Source organism: Impatiens glandulifera, chromosome 2 (genome assembly GCF_907164915.1).
Source record: "Impatiens glandulifera chromosome 2, dImpGla2.1, whole genome shotgun sequence".
NCBI lineage: Eukaryota > Viridiplantae > Streptophyta > Magnoliopsida > Ericales > Balsaminaceae > Impatiens > Impatiens glandulifera.
Genome location: NC_061863.1, coordinates 59,166,260 through 59,188,515, shown reverse-complemented (window position 1 = coordinate 59,188,515; position 22,256 = coordinate 59,166,260). Strand labels below are relative to the sequence as shown.

Below are 22,256 nucleotides of genomic sequence, written 5' to 3'. Positions count from 1 at the left end.
TACAAAATTTGGAATATAATTTAATGTGAAATTAAGAGACTACTTTAAATAAATAAACAAGTTTGAAAAATATTATAAAATAAAATGAAAATAAACTTTACAAAAATAAAAAATATTTATAATAATATAAATAAATTAAAAATATGTGTTAGATTTCATTAATTTTATTACAATTAATAAAATCATATATTAAGCAATTTGAAAACAATTTAATAATTAAAGTAAAATATAGGTAGAAAAGTAGAAAACTAAGTATATATATACAACATCATTTCAATCAATCAGACTAGCTAGGTAAAGCTCTTATTCACTGAGAAAATATGGAAGATGGGATTAGTGGAAGAACTGAACTATCTTGTTGTTGTATATCACATGCATTCGTCAAAGCTTCCAGTAAAAATCCTGATAAAGTTGCTGTAATCCATGGATGTGGAGCTGCAAGGATCGCCAGAGAGTTGCGCGCTAATGGAGGCCGTGGCGAAATTAGCAGTAAGACAGGGATCTTTGATGTAAATTACAATCAACTCTTCGAATGTTTGCTTCAGCCTGCTCTTCCGAGTTCTCCCCCGGTGTATGAAGGTGATCGCTGTTTCACCTTTTCCCAAATCCTATCCGCCGTTGATTCCCTCAGCTCACGCCTCCATCACGTACTTGATGGCGGAGATGATCCCTTTCTTGTTAAGCCAACTATCGGTAAGCCCTGCTTCTCTCTTCGTTATGTTCATTCTCTTTGGAAGCTATGGAACTGCAGACTTTATTGAAAATTAACTTCACTTGAAAATTGAAGTATCTTAGAAATGCCTTTCATTAATTCACGTAGTTTTTCTATTGTGTTCAAATGAGTACTAGATGCAATTGAAACATGAGATTGATTGTTGTTTCAACATTGGAGGGTTTGTATCATGGTTTGTTGATTTACTTTCTTGCAGGTAATTTCTCCAATGGCCTACCAACTAATGACATTTCTAAGATGCTTAAATCTTCAAGTGCCGGGTTACACAAGTCTTCGAATTACCTGGATATGTATAGCCCGAAAATAGTCGGAATATACATGGAACCTTCGGTGGATTACATCATTGCTGTTCTTTCTGTTCTAAGGTGCGGGGAGGCTTTTCTGCCATTAGATCCTCTATGGCCAGATGAAAGAATATCATATGTTGCTTCATCTTCAAATATTAGTATTATCTTGACCAACAAATCTGGTTTCCATGGAAGTGAATATGAAGGCATGAATGAATCAAATTCTCTAAAACATGGCAAGTATCCTGCGTTTTTCTGGTCGTTGGACGACAAATTTGATTGCCAACTTGATTCCTCATGTTTGGCATGGCCATGTGAAAAAGTAAAGCCAAGATTATTTTGCTACTTAATGTATACATCAGGATCAACTGGAAAACCCAAAGGCATATGTGGCACTGAAGCAGGTATGCTGATATTTTGCTTGTATATTTATTTATTTTATGACTAATAATTTTACTTGACTAGAAGCACATAAATAATTCTGAACATCCTCTTTTTTTTTTTATTAGATAATATAATGATGTATATTACTATCTTTGATTGATTAAGATGGATTTTTAATAATAATATACATAAGTTTTTGCAACTTATATGCATATATGTGTATTAATTTGATGTTTTGGGGTGTTATTTATAGGTCTTTTGAACCGATTTTCATGGATGCAAGATATTTATCCCCTAGATGGAGAGGAACTCTTGCTGTTTAAAACATCTTTAAGTTTCATTGATCACCTGCAGGAATTTCTCGGAGCTCTTCTTTCAACTTGTACGTTAGTCATACCTCCCATTGTTGAGATCAAAAGAAATCCTTTTTATGTGTATGATTTCTTGCAGGTATAAGAAATTGCAAAATTAATGTTGAGTGATAATATTCAATTGATTCTAACCAATTCAGCTTGGTGGTTGAGATGTTTGATGAACAGTTTCATGTTTTGTGTTCTTGGTATACACATTTTTGTATTATTAGAAGTTGTATTCACAAATACTCTATTTAATACAAATTTTTAACATTTTAAAAAATATTCAATTGATTCTACTGCCAATTGTGTACATGAAATGCTATCTACTCACATATCGTGCAATTGAGGAATGCCATCTTTGCAACTTTGTTAGATAGCATATCTCTTAGTTGTGTGTTGACCTTTCCTTATTGACATATTGTCATATGTGTACATAGGGGAAAAACATTGACACAATGCACATCTTACAAGAGGTGTATGGGTGGGTTATTGGTAAACCCATTCTAGTTTGATACCATGCTTTTGGATAACAACATTGCAGGAGAATCGAACTTCGTAATGTTTGTTTAACAATTTTGGATGATCAATATTAATTGCATAAATATTTTGATGAATTCCTTAAATAATCATTAGTTTTCTGTTCTTTTGTGTAGGCTTACTCAATCAGCAGGCTTGTTGTAGTACCGTCTTTGATGAGATTGATTCTTCCTGCTTTTCAGAGTCAATATAACAAAAGAGTACAAAGTTCCCTTAAAGTTCTAGTGTTAAGTGGTGAACTTTTTCCTATTTCCTTATGGAAAATGATTTACCAGTCATTACCAAAGACAACTATTCTGAACTTGTATGGATCTACCGAGGTATTAAATATTCACATTATTTATTGGTTCAGTTCCTTCCATATATTCAAAATCTCTAGTCTTGAAATTATAGATGATATATTTATTTTTATTTTTTTATTGATCCATAGTTTTTTCATTCTCCTTCTTATTTTTTGTTTTGCTTATTCATTTTTTTGTTATGTTATTTTTTCCTCATAATTGCTTTACAATTTCGTTTTTTTTGTAACTTGGGAACATATATTCTCGCCCAGGCCAACAATTTTGGTTGAAGTGTTTAATCTCTTACTGTTGTATGTAAGTTGTCCTTTTGTTTGTTGCATAATTTTCTTAAATAAAAAAAAGATATACTATTTTTTTTAGCAGAGGAGCTAAAAGCCATTATTGCAGTTTTCCACATTCTTGGCTAATGAGGTCCTATGTTGCTTTAATGGTATACAATAAAAAATATTCGGCTGCACAGAATAACTCTCATTCTATTGTATACAATAAAAATATACTCTTATTGAAAGGTGTAATGGAGAATAGACTATAGAGTATAAAGGAATTATCACTATATCGATCATTCACATATATGTCAATACCAGAACCAAAACAAGGAAAATAAATATGAAAAGAATATGCAATTCCTAAATTCCCAAAATTGTTGCTGTTCTACAAATAATATTACATTCACATTGTTTAACACTTCTTCAAGATAGAGCAAAGATGCGAGTCATGTGCGACTTATTACACACACCCTTATTATTGATTTTGGTAGGGACTTAGTGAACACACCAACAAGCTGTGTTCCCTTTTAAGCATGTCTTATGGATAAATGGCAGTCTACTTCATTGTGTTTTATACTCTCTGAAATATATGATCATGCACCTAGGTTAAGGATTGATTCTGTTTTAGTATATTTACTCCGTGCTCTATAATATATTATATTTCTCTTTCTAGTTCACTAGCGGCTATATACATCAATGTAGTATGCATTTCCAGACGAGTGATTTGATTAAGCACACTAGATCTCTATGCTTATTTTGAGAGCTGAGTGAATCCTTGCTTCTACATTTTACTTTATATTCCCCCCACCCTGTATGATTGTCTATTACATCATTGTTTCTAGATAATTTATCGACTTTAACTATTCACAATATTTCACTTTCAGGTTTCTGGAGACTGTACATATTTTGATTGCAAGCAATTACCTTTGATCTTGGAGAGTGAATTCTTGGATAGTGTTCCAATTGGCTTGCCAATTTCTAATTGTGATGTTGTGCTTTTGGGTGAAGGTTCACCTGGTGAAGGAGAAATATATGTTAATGGACTCTGTGCGGCTGCTGGATATTATAACGATACTTGTATTTTGCAGGAGGCCTATGTAAAATTACACAAAAACACTTCTTGTCCCTATTGTGATAAAGAGTGCGTGCATCAATTATATTTCAGATCAGGGGACTTTGCTAGGCGACTTGGAAGTGGTGATTTGATATTTGTTGGGAGGCATGATCGCAATGTCAAGGTTAATGGGCATCGTATTGCTCTAGAGGAAATTGAATGTACATTACGGCTATATCCAGGTGTATGTGATGTTGCTGCTATTTGTTGTGATATTCCAGGAGAATTAGTTCTTATAGAAGCATACTTAGTGATGCAACAGGATGTTAAATTTGACAAGACTTTGAGGTTTTCCATCAGAATGTGGTTGGGCAATAAACTTCCAGAGGCGATGGTTCCTAGTAATTTCTTCTTTATGGATTCACTTCCTGTGACTTTCACTGGAAAAGTTGATTATGCATTGTTGGCCAGCTTAACATCAACTGTAACACATGTCTTCAATCATCAGGATATAGCGGTTGACATAAAAAAGGTGCAATTTATCCCCTTGATATTTTCAAGTGCATTCGATTTGTATGTTTTTTTATTATAATTTGTTAGGGAAGTATACAAAATTAGGGATGAAAAGGAGCACGACTATCAAAGGAAATTAGTGATTATGTAAATTAGATGATTACATATTTTGATTCTTGTAACAGTTTATGCACATTTAGAAGTGAATAGAATAAAGAACTTAGCATTCTTCAAATTCACAGTTTATTTACATGGTATAAGATACACAAATAAGGATGACTATTTTGAGAGAATAGATAAAATGTTTAAACTGTTAGCTGAGAGGATGTCAGTCAAGAAATCTTCAGACACACGCATGGGGAATCTAATGACATTGTTACTGTTGCATCATCTTCTTGTCCACTGGTCTCCCGTAAAATATGAGATAATGATAAAAGTTCCTGTTAACAGGATCCCATGAAGATGCACATGACCTCCATTTTAGCTGTAACTTTTCTTTTCCAGCCTCCCATTGGCTTCACAACGTTTGTTGATGTTGTTTTCTATGAGCCACATAATCAACTTATTTGTCTTAACGCCATATCCGTATCGTGTGTGATATTATACCCGTACCCGTATCCATGCAACCCAGGAGAATACATATAAATAGTAGAAGTTGTGTGTGAGAGGTTATGTTGAATTATGACAAGTTAGTCTGTTTTCTCTCATCTTGATTTCTCTTCTTTTTATCATTTATGGGTTTCAACCATTCTGATACAAGGGGGTAAGGGTTTTAAAATTAAGGTTAATGTCCTATGGTGGAAGTGAACCGGTTAGGATAAGTGGCAGAAATAATGTGACTGTTATTGATAGAGTAGTATAAATAGAGCATTAGTTGTTAAGTGTAGCATGAAAATAATTTAGTTGAAAACTCTTGTTGGAGTTTCTCTCTCTTCCTCATTTTATTCTTCCTAGCAAGTTAAAGTTCTATCTTCCTCCATTAATTCTCAATTGCTCTTAACAAGCTAATAGCTCTTATCTTCTCTTCGTTCTCAAATTATAGTTCTCTCGGTCATGTAATCTCAAGATTTATACCTAATTCTAATACAAGGTATATATCATACTTCTCCTCTTCCCTAATTTTTCTTTAGGTATGTAACACATTCTTTCTTTATTCAACTTAATGCTTTTGCTGTCAAATGTGATTAGACTTGATGCAGCCAATCGATTTTGTCTCACTCTTTTCTCAACATTCAATTATTTGTGAATCCACTTACTCCGAAGTTATGTTTTCTTGGCAGGCCTTTTGTGATGCTTTGATCATTGAAACAATATCAGATGATGCTAATTTCTTTGATATGGGTGGGAATTCACTATCTGCAGCACATGTGTGTTATAATTTAGGAATTAGTATGCAATTCCTTTACAGCTTTCCTACTCCATTGAAGCTTCAGATCGCTCTCCTAGAAAAAGGCTTGTGCCGTACTGATGTGAACATAAATCTTGATTATGTGTGTAAGCTGAATAGAAATGACAACAAGGTTTTATCTGCTGATAACAATGGACCAAGTCTCTGTACTGCTATTGTAAATAAGAAGCTATCAAGGAAGTCTGGAGACGAGATCAATGATCACACTGCTAGCCGCAAGAAAATGAGTTTGACATTCAATATGGACTCAGCGAGAAAGGTTGTTGGAGATTGTTATCCATGGAATTCTGATTATCCATCTTTCTCATGCACATATAACCGATGCAATAAGGTAAATTTACAAGGAGTATACCCTGTGATTTCACCGATGCAAATTTCAAGACAGAAAAGAGTCAGCATGAAGGAACTGTGGTCTGTCCACTTGGGATCCTGTATTGATGCATCTCCAGTTGTTGTAGTTAAAGATGGCGAAGTTCTACTTTTTATTGGATCACACTCCCATTATTTTTCGTGCATCAATGCCAAGAGGTAACTCATATATTTGGTGTTTCTGAAGATATAGTCTTGATGATTACCTTGAGAGGCTTTATTAAATTAAGAAGCAACGGTAATCTTCACATGTGTTTTCTTTTGATGTTCAAATTGAGTGATACAACTTGCTGCATTGTTTTGGTAGTAGAGGGAGAACATGATTTTACATTTTTATTGTCTTTTTAACCAGTGTTTTATAGAATTAATTAGCTATCTGGTAATTCTGTGAGCGGATTGCACCAGTGAGAAAATAAAAATGTTGCATAAGTTACTGAAATATTCAATTTTACGGAAATAAGTTATGAGCTAAGCTCCTAGTGGGACTATTCGGAGAAAAGAATGATTTATAGTTCCATTGCCGTTCAGTTAGAATACAGTTAACTTGCAATCAGTGGTTATGAGTTCAGTTGGAATACAGTTAACTTGCAATCAGTGGTTATGAGTTCAGTTGGAATACAGTTAACTTGCAACCAGTGGTTATGAGTTCAGTTTCATAGAAACAATTTTTGGGTGAATAAGGTGAAGCTTGTTCTGTCTTTATAGAATTTCTCTTGTTTAAAGTCATATCTATTGCTTTTTTGAGAAAACACTTCTCAGATACTAATATACTGCTCAAATGTTGTTAGAATCTGAAAGTGCAATTAGTATTTTATCATGGTTGTCATGCCTTAAACCCAAAAGACAGTAGTACAGTAAATGGTACACACTGGTTTTAATGCTATACATGTATACTTTATCCTATTTTTAGAAAACAATTAATTAAATAGTAATGTCTTACAATAAATATTTGTGAGTATAAACCATACATGTGCCAATAAATACTTTCATAAATAATTAAATAATATATGATTCACATAGGGTAAAGATTTCTTACATATATGTTCCCACAAAAACACTACATATGATAACAATTATAGTTTTACAAATAACACTGATATGGTTACTTCTCAAAAGGAAAAAAACAAACAACACTGACATAGATTGAAGATTACGCACATATGTTTTAATAAAAAACATTTCCAAGATTTATTTTGAAGTTACTTATATTTTTGGGAAATATTAAACTGTCGGTGATAAAAGATCACGTTTCCTTCCAAACAAGTGTACAATTTTTACAAATGAGGGCAATCAAACATGCCTGATAGATCCTACTTTCTCCTCTCTCTCTCTCACACACACACACACACACACACACAGCACAAGCACAAGCAATATTTCCAAAATTGTATAGAGGATGTCCCTCCTTATATTATTGCACTCTTGGAAGTGATTAATATAATATTTTTCTTCTTTATTTTGTTTCTTTTATTAATATGATAATTATCTGTAAAATATTAATTATGCAATCAATAATACATAACAGATGATATCATAAATTCATAACCATTTCATCCCTTCTTTTATCTACAATGGCTTTCAATTAAATAAATAATATCTGTTTTAGTGAATTGTTTTTTACAATAATTTAGTCCTAATCGGGTGTTGGTTATGACAATGTAATAACTTGAAATTGCTGCAGTGGTACAGTCCGGTGGAAGATTGAACTGGAAGGAAGAATAGAATGCACAGCCGCAATTCTGAGTGATTTTACTCAGGTTTGCCTCTTCTTTTCTTGGGCTATGAATATCATCTATATCAATCATTGAAGACTGTGACCTAATGGTTAATGGGAATCATCTCAAGCAATTAGACTACTAATGGCTTGAGTTTAGCCTAATTTTCTAGTTCAAAGATTTCTGGTTTGCTTCAGTTACATCTAATTCTTTTTCATCCATTTGACATGCCACCCCCTCTTTCAGGTCGTTATTGGGTGTTACCAGGGAAAAATTTACTTCCTTGATTTTTTGAATGGGACTATCTTTTGGACTTTCCAAACAGGTGGTGAGGTATGATTTCCTTTAGAATCTAACTATATTTCTGTATTGTCATGACTGAACCTATTTTCAACAGGCTGAGTTTTACTAAATAAGTAAAATTAAATATTACTATAGAACTGCAAGGAGGTTAATATTATATTAGCATACTGAATTTACTGTTTTCCCTATTAGTTCAGATCAAAGACCATAATTACTGTGTATTTCTATGTTTAGAACATTTTTTAATGTGTCAAAATCCAAGAACACTGTGTTGGAGTTGCTACTAAATATTTAAGAGTTATAGAAGATATTTTTTGGAAGGTTGACCACACCAAACTTAAATCCGGGAAACTAGTACAGTGCTTAAGAGGAATAAGACTAAGCACATTTGGAAATGGTTGAGATCACCTGAGTGGAGTTAGATTTATTTGTAAGTGAGTACTTTAATTTAAATTTGTTAGTGGTTACTGTTAGAATATTAGATATGATATATCCCTACAATTATGAAATTAGAATAATATTTCACAAAACAATGCCCTCTATTGGTTAAAGGATCACCTTAGATGTACTCTTAGCATATAGCAGTGTATACTTCCGCTCATGGTTGATGATTTATAAACATATATTATGTTCTTGTTTCTCCGGAGTCTATGTTGTGCCTTTGTTTATAGTCCTAATCTGTCATTACGTTGGTTGTGGGGGGATACTTTGCCAAATATTTCATTAGGGAGGTTATTTTCTTAAGGGGAGAAACTGGTGGACATACATTCAGTATGTCTCTGGGTTATGTTGCACCTTTGTTGTCGGTATATTATTGGTTGAGCAACTTTTGGTTTAAAGGACTCAGTTTTTATGCTTTGAAGGTGAAGGCACAGCCAATGGTAGACAGTTGCCGAAGTTTGGTTTGGTAAGTTTGTTCCTTACTCTTGTTCTTTGCTTGAAAATTGAAGCATAGACATTGAAATGACATTCCTTCCCTTTCTTATGTTGTCCCCTACTAGGCTACTATGTCATGGTGACATACATTAGTGTTGTGAATTCATTATTTCATGCATCAAATGTGTTGTTTCATTTTGCAAGGAAAGCATGGTAACAATGGCCATGGTCTCCTTCTGCTCATTATAAATCAATTGATGGGAAATTGTTAGTTTTACGCCATTCAGACCAATATAATTATAAGGATACATAAAACACCATTTTCCTCATGTTTATACCATTACTTGGGAAACTTAAAAACACAATCTTATAATGTGGAGAATATCCTCCCTTTCCTAATGTCCTAGTAAGTAGTAAGAGCAAAAGATTAATTGATTTTCATTAATTGGTGTAAAAGAATTTTAAGTTATAGATTTGTCAACAAACTTGATAAGTCTCTTTTGTTTATATGGCACTCTGATGGTGTCAAGATTGCAAAATATGATTCGCTTCGATCAGGACTTCTTCCTCTACATGTTTGCTTCAATAAAATAAAAGAAAGAGTTTGCAAATCATAGGAGTACTTTGATTTGATAGGAATCTAACGCCAGTCTTTGTTATTGTCTTCTTGATTTTGTTTTTCCTTTGCCTCTAAAATGATTGCACCTCACATTCATAGATCTTTTTAATACAAAGTTGACCCTCTTTTCAAATATAAGAAATGCAAAATATGTATTCTTCTTCTGATGGGTCTTATTGATACACATTGTAGGTGTGGATCTTACGATCACAACCTTTATGCCCTTGATTATACTAATTACTGCTGCCGTTATAAGCTTAATTGTGGTGGCAGCATATATGGATCACCTGCAATTGATGAGGTATTGTTTTGCATATTGCCTTTTATGAGATTACTTTTTTTTTCCTATGTTTTTCAGATGTGAAGCAAATAAGTTTGTATCATCCCTGTCGTAGTTGAGTAATTTGCTTGATCAGTGATAATGTGTATCTCTAAGTAGCGATTATGTATAAATAACGATAGTTAGCATAATCTTAATGAAACTCCAATTCCTATCAATCTCCTAATATATTTTATTTTAACTAATTATAGTTATCTAATTAATTAACTATAATTATCCTATTCTAACTGTGCTTTAAGTTTTGAAGCTGGTGTGCTACAGCTTCTAGTGAACCAGGGGCCACATGGATTGGCCTGTATAAAAAAAGCTATATCATATAGAAACTTGTTTTTGTTCAAAGTTCTTGAAAATGAGCATGATGATAGAGAACAGTCAGTTTGCTTGTTTATATGACCATACGAAACAGGAGAGAGAAAACATGATCATATTTCTTATTCTTTAAAATTGATTACCTATTCCTAGGTTCATGGCATTCTTTACGTGGCATCAACAAATGGTCGGGTCACAGCAATATCCATTAAGGTAATGAAAACTACTTTCCTATTCCCTAAAAAGGTTTATTGGAGTTAAAATTTTCTTTATACATGATTTCTTTTCCTTAGGTCTTCTAGGAATCATTGTTGTAGAATCAATTGAAGAATATTGAAATGAGAGAATTCAAGAAGGAGATGAGAAGAAGAGAGAACTTTATTAGTATAAGAATGAATTGAGACATAACTTGATCAGTCAATTAGGGTAATTACTTTATATCCTTAGTCTAATGGAATTAAAGCAATGTAGCACTCCCCCTTCATGGAGTCCACTTTCGTCCTAGAGAGTACCAGGATTTCCTGGGAAAGCTCTGAAGCAACATACGAGTTTAAGAAGGTTTGTTCATCTTTTCCTGTAGTGTTTTCGTCTACCCATCATATTAGGAACTGAGTCATCCTGGCTAGCAAATTCCTGGTCATCATTGAAGTCTTTGATATTTCTTTTTTTATATTTGAAAATTGAAGTCTTTTTTTATTAAAAAACCCCAAAAGGGAAAAAAATGGAGTTTTGAAATTAAAGCAAACAAACCTTTGCCCTAATTTAAATGGAAACTTTCAACCACATGAAGTAAAAAACACCAAATTGAAATCAAATGGACATCAAACAATTCAAACAAACTTTGATGTTATCAGTCCCTGAAATAGGATTTATGGACTACTCTCTTTTGTTCTTATTATCCTGCAGCGCTTTCTTTATCCTTTTTCCTTCATATTATATTGCTTTTAACTAACATCAATTTTTTGTAGGCTCCATCATTCAATAAAATATGGATGCGTGAGCTGGAAGCACCTGTATTTGGGTCTCTGTCCATGAATGTTGGCAATGGAAATGGTACATTTTGTTAGTTTAATTGTCCCTATCATTCAATAAGTCATCCATAATGATCTCCATGGATACATGACCCTCAGCTGCAACTCGATAGAATGAGAAATACTTTTCAAAATTCTAAAAAATCGATCGAGAATCTAAGATTGTGTTTAATTAAAACTTTTTAACCTGTGGACCATTTATCCTCTCTAGTCCAGTAGACAATTTACTCATCAAAGATACAAACTAAACATATTAATTGGAGCGCTTTGATGTTTGGTTTTGCAGTTATTTGTTGCTTGGTGGATGGGCATGTTGTTACACTGGATTTATGGGGATCTCTTGTATGGAAGGTAATACATTTCTCTTTCTCCATGGATTGCTAGCACCATTAGAGAAAGGAATGCAATTGCCCACTCTTAAGGACTTTATATTCAATTGTTCATATTAAGGATGCCTTTAGGTGATAGATTAACAAAGAATCAAGGGTTTCATATATAACATATATTGAATAAGTAAAGCTTATATAAAAGTATCAAATGCAAAGAAAACAAGCATAATAATTTTCTTGAAAAAGAAAAAGCAAAGAGCCTTCCAGTTGATCATAAAACTTGATCCCCTGGAGAGCCCCCAAAACCATAAATCCACAACAATCTAATGTCAGACCTTTTCATGAATTTACTCCACGCTTTTATCATTCCCTTCATTTCCTTACTAAAAATGCTACTCAATAATGTTGGTTTCCCATGACAATACATTAGAAATGCTCCTATTGATTAAGAATAATCATGTGATGAATTTGATTAGATACTATTACCTTTTGTATCTTATATATAAATGATCTCTCTTATGTATGTTCACACATTTTCAATAACTAATTTCTTTTAATATTTCACAATAATGCTTGCTTTTTAAAAAAAATAATGTTTGATGGACTTCCATGTCTTTGTTGAAGTATTAACTGACATTCACTCATCTGTTGTGCTCTTTCTTTGTTCAAGGTGAAAACTGGTGGACCAATATTTGCTGGAGGATGCATATCACGTGTTCTGCCTTCTCAGGTATGTATACAATTTTTTAGGTGTCAAATATTCATTTCAACACAAAATCAAGGAACTTTAAATCTTTGCATTATATAAAAAATAGTTCAATAGGAATGGCCAAGAAGTAATCAAAGCAAACATCCACCTTTTCATGTATTCAAGCAGAAGCAAGTTCTTTTGCTTTCAACATTGACTGCATATGAGAAAGTCGAAATGACTGCTATAATGCATGAACAATTTCATCTCATTTAAAATAACTATTCAGTGAAACTTTTACCATCAATACAAATGATAAGAAGTTATATCGGACTTGATCTCTCATTGTTATTAGAGTACATAGGCAGTCTACTATCATGGGTTCGGTTTGTATAAAACAAAATAAATCCACAACAGATCTGAACAACAGATCTGAGTGATAAAAACAATCCCCAGCGGTTCACACGAGACCGAACATCTGGTAATTCCCCAACAAACTCATTTGCTGATCCCTAGCAGAACTTGAAATCACGATCTATCCGTGATACAATTTCGGAACTACGTTCGAACCTGATTTCTCCTTTTATGAGAATACGTAGACAACTTGTCACGAGCTCGGTCTCAATTGTCCGGGAGAAGTATTTACTGAGATGCTTGCTTGAGAAAGCTCGTTTAGTCTGTCGGTGCTCAATAGAATACATCAAAAGTTTCCAAATTGACACATAATTTGTCTTATTTAATTGGGCGAGTAGACCGTCTTCAATATTTTGAGCGCGTGGAACATCAGTTTCTCTACCATTTCCCTTCTCAATTTCAGTTTGCCTCTCCAGAGGCGCAATTTTCATAAATACTTTCATCTATCTTCCAAAAATCACTCGGATTTACAGCTTCACATTCTTTACCTTGAGACCACCAATCGTTTGTAGATTCTTTATTGACTTGCACTGGTTTAACTTCCCACAAATTATTTACGACATTCTCGTCGGTCACCAATTCACCTTCCCACCAATTATCTGGGTTGAACTCCTCAAAATCACCCAAGTTGAAAGCGGCGACCATCTGATTATCATTATCAATCAAGCATGATGAATCCAACATCTTTTCTACCTCTGCGTCTAACTCGACAAGATTGATATTTTGTTTAGATAGATGGTTGGACTTCACTTATGGTGCTGGGATAGTACCATCATTGATGAGATCCTGAATCTTATGTTTGAGGGCGAAGCAGAAATTAGTAGAGTGTTTAGTGGTATTTACACCACTCATTGACGAACTTTCCCATTACTTCCTTCCTCGGTTGAGGGGTCAATACTTGGATAATCTTCCTAGGCAACAACACTATTCGCAAACGATTTAGATTTTTTCTAGTTAAAAATTTAGAGGAGACATTCAGTAAGAATTGGGTAAAACATTAGACATTTTTTTTATCTAATCTTACTAGTTTTCTTTCCCATCTTGTCAGGTTCTTGTATGTTCAAGAAATGGAAGTATTTATTCCTTCAAGCTGGTAAACAACTTGAATAGTTACATTATTTGAGCCTATATATATATGCCTCTTTTGCACATATGCTTCTGTTCTGATCTTGAATGTTTTTTTATGCAGTAACATTTGCTATGAATGTAAACATCTTTTTAAGAATTGAATTTTGTTACACAGGAAAATGGAGAACAAGTATGGGAGTACAAATTGGAAGATCCCATTACTTCATCAGCATTTGTTGATGATAACTTAGAGTTGGAATCTGACATTCCCAATCAATTGGATAGGTAATTGGACTATTATGCTGCTATATAGTAAATCCCTCATTAAAAGTAATAATCTTCTTCATTGTTTGTTTCCAGGTTAGTATGTGTATGCACCAGTTCCGGACACATCCATTTGCTTCGAGTGCCTTCTGACTGCAAAGGAGGAACACTTACTCATCCAACAGAAGTTGAGAAGTTTGCGGAACTGGTTCTTCCAGGGGATATATTCTCTTCCCCCATTTTTATCGGTGGTAGAATTTTTGTCGGTTGTAGGGATGATCATGTACATTGCTTACAGGTTGAAACCTAAGTTTTACACCATAAGTTTTTAAAAAAAGTTTGAAACGCATTGAATCCATGATCTTCTTCATACAAAAAACACACTGAAGTTAAATTACATTGACAATCCATAAAACCACCTGTTCACTGATAAAGAAAGTAACAAATAAAGCAGAAAATTTCAGTGAGTAAGAAGTATTTGTCATGATCATATGATGATGATGAAGAAGCTAGGTTTTTGAACTTAGTTTTTGCAGAGCATCTAGTTGTCCTGTCAAAGATAAGCATCTAAATTTAACATTCACCATTGATGAGTACTGAAAAAGGAATTTAAAAAGTGAATAAAGACTGAAAGGAAATTCTTACTTTGTTCAAATGTTGTAGCTTTTTGAACAGTGGATCGAAAAAATATGTTTCCCTGTTTGTGGTAGACAGCCTGCATCAATTGAATTCTGTTATATATATATCATCATCAAAAAGCAAATGCGAGATCAATAGGAGTAGGAATGCACATATTGCAATAAGAGTAAGGATGAATTTGACAAACCCTAGAAGAATGAAGACTGTTGAGCTCAGCTATAGCAACTTCATGCCTCTTAATCTGCTCCCCACGGGATCAAGCGCAAAATCAGAAGAAAAACGCAAATCATCACATAATTGCGGCGCTTATTTAATCGATCGATAGATCGAGATTGAAGGAGGGAGAGAGAGAGAGAATACCTCTTTGATGTGGTCGTGGCTAGGGTTAGCAGAAGTTGAACCGGAAATCGTCGTCGGAGAAGACGAAGATATCGTCATTTGACACCTTCCCTCCGATTGACGACAAACTACGGCTTATATTAGAAGGGAGCTTAATGGGCCGGAAGTTCTTCACATGTCCAATGGGCTGTCGCTTTAATACCGCTTTCTTCCATTTTAATTATTATTTTTTTTTTAATTTTCACTTTAAATATATTATTTTTGAAGATTTTAGGGGGATTTAAAAAATTATATATATAAACTTATTTAAAAAAAATAATGAAAATAGCATATTATATTAATATTGTATTTTAAATTATTTATTTTATAAATTTAAATCGATCAAGGAATTATTTGAAAATTTATATATATAGTTGTTGTATATTTTAATTAAGTTTATTTCTTCTCATTGATTTAGAGGGTGTAGGAAGGACGTTACTGCCAATTAAAAGAAAAGTATGTGACACCACAATGATAAGTTAAAAATTAATCATTGTTATATTTTTTAATTCAACTTACAATATTATAAATATAGATAAAATATTTTTAAATAGTTAATAAATTTAAAAATCTTGTTGAAGGTGATGGATAAATTAATCAGTATTTAACCCAAGATCAGTAACGACCCCGTGAGAATGAGGGGTGAGCGAAATAAAATAAAAAATTATTCTAACAAAATTATTATTTTTTAATTTAGTAATTATATTTGTTTCTATTAAAAAAATTAAGTTGGTATTATTTTAACAAAATTATCATAGTTTATTTTAACAAAATTCTAACCCTAAAACCTTATTTATGTTATAAATTTCCATTTTCTGATTTTAGGTATCTTTTTAGGAAGGGTTTTAGGCGACCGCCTAGCTGACCTTACCCTAGTGCCGACTCAGCCCAAAATTAATATATATAGTCTAGCACCCTTAGTCGAGGCCAACCCTAATTGACAACAACTTCTATGATATAGGGTTTTAAGTATTTATTTAAAAACTCATTTTATTGATATTATTAATTAATTAAGTTATAACATTTTAGTTGTGTGACTTGTTTATGCAATGGTCCATGTGATTTTGTATATTTTATGGATTAATATTGGCGTTTTAAAAGCGTGAAGAACAAATATTATAATTCATAAAATTACAAATGGATTAAAATAAATTAACTAAAAGAATAATGCACACGATTACTATAATTTATAGTAAAGAGCTAAGACTTTTGGTTAAAGTCAACGGTTTCATTATCATACAACTGTCTTAATTAATTTCCATTCCCACCTCCATATATATAGTCAACCCATGAATTTTGTAGTCTTAAATACAAAATAATTAACCTCAATTATTATTAAAACCCAAATTCTAATTAAATATATAAAAAAAACTCTAATTAAATTATTTAAAAACAATAACCACAAATGAAAGAACCACGCAGACAATTAGTGATTAAATTAGTACATAAGTCAAGTCAAGCAATATATTAAGTAAATCAAAGCTAGTTGACGTCATCATCGAAGGGGATGATATAATAGTGTGATGTACACGTCATTGAATAATTATTAATCCACATAAGATTTTAGAATTTTATACTTAATTTATTATTAAGTTGCTATTAATTTAATTTGTCTTTATCGAGATAATTTAATTAATTGCCACTCAAACCAAATAGCAAACAAATGTACTCAACTAATTAATTATATTTAGCTAGCTATTTCCCCACTTAAAGATATAATGTGATTTTTCCCTCTAATTTCAATAATAACACCATTTTTTCCAAAAACAAAATTGCAACTGAGATTTTTACAATAAAAATATCCCTTTCAAACTTATATCATAAATATAATATATATATTTTTTCCAATAGATAAATCTTATTGACGATGTTTTTTGAAAAAATAAATGTGACAACGGATTAAGTATATAACCCGCAAACACACTTAGCCAATTACCCAGGCGCATAATTTACCGCCTGACAGGCTTAAACTCAAAAACTTAAGTTAGTATCACATTGACAATGTTTTATGTTTTATTGTATCTTGTTTGGGTTCTATCAAATAATGATAAAATTAGGATGATACATCCTTCTTCACAAGAATGACATGCACAAGCATTAATAAATTGTATTGTTAAAAGAAAATGTACGACAACTCCTATAACTTTCTAGTTTTAAATTATGCAATAGTTTTTTTAATCTATATTTTCACGAAAATACATTTATATAAGAGAATAAAAAGGTTTTTTTTTATATATATTTTTAATGTATGAAACTAACATTATCTTAATAATCTTAACTTTTACTTCATGGTAAGTAAAAATTAAATCAATGTTTCTATTATGTATGAACATTATAATTTAAAAGATCTCATGCTAATTGGATTAAACCCAAATTAAAAAAAACTCAATTAAAACATAATTTTCTTAATTTGTTAGAGCATTGACATAAGATTATAAGATGTGGTTTCATAATTCTTCCTATGTAAGTAAGTTAACATTCTATTGAATTTAAATATTGTGTTTAATTCTCTGGATTGGATAACTTACGTAACTAGACTTAATATATAGATCAAAATGACTGTACAATTTAATTAATTAATTTGAATGAAAATATTAATTAATTAAAATACAAACATAATTAATAACCAACCATGCGTGTGTACGGTCATATAAAGAGAAGTCGTGCAAAGCTCTAGAGACAAATTAATACTATTATCCCCGTCCCTAATCCAATTTAATTAATTAATGGTACGTCACGCCCAAAAGCTATTATCTTTCATATTTTTTAATCAGTTGAAAATTATTATAAGAACCCTAGATTTCTCTTTCTCTCTCTCTATTTAAACATTCCTTGTTCTAATTATTACCCTAAATTCAATTATTATCATCATCATATGTCGAGGATGATAGAGAAGACCAACAAGATACGAAACGACGTCGTGAACTTTGGGTCGTCGGCAACCGCCTTAAGCATAAACGACAAGTCGATAGTGATATCAAAGATCAAGCCCAAGATTCGGATAATTCATATAATTGCCCCTGAAATCATTAAGACCGACATAACCAACTTCAGGGATCTTGTCCAAAGTCTCACCGGAAAATCCAGCATAAGGAATAATAATAATATTGGAAAGAAAAAAAGCTTGACGTCGGGTTCTTCTCCGGCGGCGATGACTCCGGCGAGTACAAGCAAGAGTACTGTTATTAGTAATCATAATCATCATCATCATGGTATGCAGCAGATATTGAAGAACGAAATAATTAAGGATGAAATATATCAGCCATGGGAAGGTGACGTCATGATCAATACAGATGGTATTTTTGGTACGGGTTTCTTTTCGGACATGGATTCCTTAATTATTAATCATCATCATCATCATCACGATCTCGCTGGTGGGTTTTCCTAATTAATTAACCAATATCTTTTCTTCTTCTTCTCTTCTACTAATCTAATTATTAGTTAATCACATATATTCCTGATGATTAATTTTCTTCTAATGTTCTTGACTCATCATCACTCAAAAGACAAAAGCTTGACTCATGTAGAGATTATTAATAGCTAGCTAGGGTTACGATTGGATTGGATTGGATTGGATTGGCGTGTGTATATATATTGTATTGGATTGGATTGAACTGGGTGGTTTTGGATTGGTTCTTTTTGAGCTTGAAATGAATAATGATATTCATTCTTTTTATATGTATTTGACATATATATATATATATATATATATATATATATATATATATATTAAATATACTTTGTTAAGTTCTTACACATAGATCTCTCTTTAATTTGTTCTATTTTTGTGATCATGTCTAACGATTTTAAATATATATATTGAAGTGTATAAATTAAGTTTACTAACCCATCAAAATATAGCTTAATGTCAGGATTAAAAAAACAAAAATTAGCCATTCAAATAATTTGAATATCATATAAATATTAAATTGTGTAATTTTAAGTTCATAATTTATTTTTATCAATACACATTAACAAATCAATTCTAGCAATTCAGGCATTTTGACAATTATACCAATTTTTCTATTTGAATAACATTATCATTACTCTGACTAAAAAGGAATGAAAATATAATAATTATATTATTTATATATCTTGATAATGAACTATTTCATTAACAGAATTTAGATCACTACTCACTACCATTTTCCAATAATTAAGACCATCTCCAACCCACGAACCTATTCTCAAATCTAAAAAAGTAATAAACGTCACATCAAACAGTAATTCATTTACAATTTAAAAACCCATTTCCAAATCCAAAAGAATATTCTTAGAATATTCTATTTTTACACTAACTTTTTAACCTTATTAATATTATCTATATATTTATCAACTTTATATATTTAATCTTAATTTTTTCTCATTCATTTAATAATATTAAAATAAAATTAAGTATATATATCAATAATTCATAAACAACAAAATAATTCAATAATACGTTTAATATTTTTTAAAATTATAAATTTATAATCTATAAAATTTAAGTTATAAAATATAACGTAAAAATATAAAATAAATTAGATAAAATTTTAAGTATAATACAATTTAATGATTTAATTAAATATTTAAAAAATATTATAACTTTTTATCTTAAAATTAAAAATTAAAAAAATTGTTTCAAATAATTTATTTAATCAAATTTAATATTTAAATTAATATAGTTATATATTTTAAGACTTAATTAACTTTTTATAAAATAATTATTCAGGGTGAACAGGAACTACGCATATATATGCATTTATTTTTAGAAAGAGAATTTACATTCTCATTTTACAGGGAAGTTTGCACTTCGGTTGGAGCAAATTTTGGAGCTGTGTCTACGTTTGCAGTCCGATTGGAGAAGCCCTAATACACCTAACTTATTTCCTGCACTACTTGAAATATATAGACATTAAAAAGGAACTACTAATTAAGTACACATTTCATTATGCAGTCATCTAGGCCAGGAAAACTGTCATATAGGGTAAAACCACATTTGAAAATAAACAAAATGAACTAATATAGCAGTGGCGGCTTAATCCTTTTGCCCAGATGATTGTCCATCCTGCCTGGGGAACATATTACATTCGGGTATATTATCGATCTAAGTTGGACTGGAGGTGCCATATTGTGCGTTTCCTTGTTATTGTTTAACATTCGGTCATTCTTGCTTAGTATGAAAAGATGCAAGTATTTGCTGCCAAAAATGTTAACACAACAGTTTGCTTGCCTTTGAACACGAGAAGATAAGCCCCACAATAACCAATGGCTTCAATCCGAATGAAAATGGCTAATAAACTTTGATCCCCATTTCATCTTAACATTTGGGAAGAGATATTTCTAGATCAATAATACAACTCCAATCTGGATCATTTCATCTATCCTGTCAAGAAAGCAAGTACTGATCTGATGATAGCTTAAACATGCAGTTATCATTCATTATTAGAATCAAATGAATATTTGCTAAATAATTTCTGCCTAATAAAATAAATACAAAATTGTGTGCAACATAGATAGAGATCATACCAGAAAAAGGATGGCAATGAAAGAAACAGACAAGAGCTCCTGAAATCATTCCCCAATCCATGCAGTTCAAAATGAAAAATATTGAATAACTGTTAAAAATAAAAACACATCTTAAGATGTCAACTTATATTCCTTTGATTGCAGAAAAAGTTTTCCATGAGCATTCACTAATGATCATAGTTGTCGCTAAGATTTGGATTGCACAATATGCTATTAAACTTCTATGCCCGTGCATTCTTGAAGGGATTTTCTGATAGTTGTATGAAAGCACTTTCTTTATATGCTCTGCTCAATATTAACTGTAACCACAACTTCAATCACTAGACAATGTTGGGTAAGTCTATTCATCCATCAATCATACCAACAATCATGAAAACAAATATTCAACTGTTATTAAAGTTTGAACTGGTTTTGTAATGAAGCAGAGGCAGAGTTTGGTCGAATGCCTCTGTGTTGTGTGATTTTATTTGAATGAATTCTAGCTCTTTTGATAACAGAGTGTATATATATATGTATAGAAGCTCATACCAAGTGCAGCTTTGTAAGAGATTGATTACCTGCAAAATAGAGAATCACAAGATTTGCAAAAGAATTCTTCAAAGAAGTTTGGCGTTACTTCTCTAGCTAAATCTTCTTTCGAACATTAGTCATTTCTCTAGCTAAAAGTTTGGCGTTTCTTCTCAAGCTAAATCATCTCTTGAAGATAAGTCATTTCTCTAGCTAAAAGGTCTTTTACAACGCATACATGTATACCCTTCATGAGACAGACAAACCCTAAACCACAAAACCATTGCTTGCGCAAACAACTGGCTCACAGTTCCTTCCTTGGGGCTCCAATTGTAATTGTAAATGTCAGTGGATTAAAGAGCCACAACATGACACAATAGGTGCAGACAAACAACATGCAAACCCTTTACCTGATATACACTGATAATAGAAATTCCCCTCAAGTGCGATTAATGAATGTAATAGGTATAAGAAGGAAGGAATCCTATTTCATATGCAACTGACAGAAATCATATCATTTTGAGTTTTTTAAATGATTAAGATAGAGAGATCACACGCCTAAGGGTATTTAACTCTGCTCAATAGAGTATTCTATCTAGAAAATGAAGAACACATCCATCCACAACGTATAGAGGAATATCAATGAGCTCCTGTACTTTATGAACATCAATAATCAATGCAGACATTAATATAAAGAAGAGGAAGCTTAAAGATGATTTAAACAACTAAATCAAATTCAATGAAGGCTTGATGAAACAAAACAGCAATGAATAAAAAGACAGATAGTAGGCAACAACTCTTATATCAAACATGCACAGAATTGTCAAAGGTTTATGGAGAAGGAGACCCCATTAAACAACAAGATTCCAAGGAACAACACTAATACGATTTCAGAACAAAATCTTAACAACATATATATATAAACAAAAGGTTGAAACTCTTTCTTGTCGCAAGATTCCGATTTCACTGCCGCCAATCTTTCGCACCACCGCTGTAGATCGCAAATAGGTTTCCGGTGCTTCCCGTCGCCGCAGCACGAGGAGGGAGAAAAGGCAAAAA

General features: G+C 32.0%; 3 protein-coding genes across 4 annotated transcripts; 2 read left to right on the top strand and 1 right to left on the bottom strand.

Annotated features, from left to right (window-relative positions):
* Positions 1-315: 315 nt before the first annotated feature.
* On the top strand, positions 316-14,521 carry LOC124923798 (putative acyl-activating enzyme 19). 2 transcript variants are annotated; one of them, XM_047463772.1, is made up of 17 exons: positions 316-693; positions 930-1,424; positions 1,658-1,854; positions 2,414-2,617; positions 3,750-4,451; positions 5,713-6,368; positions 7,891-7,966; positions 8,171-8,257; positions 9,091-9,134; positions 9,915-10,023; positions 10,525-10,584; positions 11,340-11,424; positions 11,689-11,753; positions 12,402-12,461; positions 13,882-13,926; positions 14,077-14,186; positions 14,262-14,521. In XM_047463772.1, the coding sequence occupies exons 1-17, from the start codon at positions 321-323 to the stop codon at positions 14,473-14,475; spliced, it is 3,582 nt and encodes a 1,193-aa protein (XP_047319728.1). In that variant the 5' UTR covers positions 316-320; the 3' UTR covers positions 14,476-14,521. The 2 variants fall into 2 exon arrangements, with proteins under 2 accessions (XP_047319728.1, XP_047319729.1); XM_047463773.1 differs by lacking the exons at positions 11,340-11,424; positions 11,689-11,753; positions 12,402-12,461; ... (1 more) ...; positions 14,077-14,186; positions 14,262-14,521 and adding an exon at positions 10,665-10,797.
* On the bottom strand, positions 14,509-15,315 carry LOC124923799. The gene is made up of 4 exons (XM_047463774.1): positions 15,165-15,315; positions 14,992-15,045; positions 14,811-14,880; positions 14,509-14,715 (listed from the first exon to the last, which is right to left on the bottom strand). The coding sequence occupies exons 1-4, from the start codon at positions 15,240-15,242 to the stop codon at positions 14,675-14,677; spliced, it is 243 nt and encodes an 80-aa protein (XP_047319730.1). The 5' UTR covers positions 15,243-15,315; the 3' UTR covers positions 14,509-14,674.
* Positions 15,316-18,066: 2,751 nt separating this feature from the next.
* Positions 18,067-18,570, top strand: LOC124925081 (VQ motif-containing protein 17-like). Its single transcript, XM_047465054.1, has one exon. The coding sequence runs from the start codon at positions 18,067-18,069 to the stop codon at positions 18,568-18,570; it is 504 nt and encodes a 167-aa protein (XP_047321010.1).
* The last annotated feature ends 3,686 nt before the right edge of the window (positions 18,571-22,256 follow it).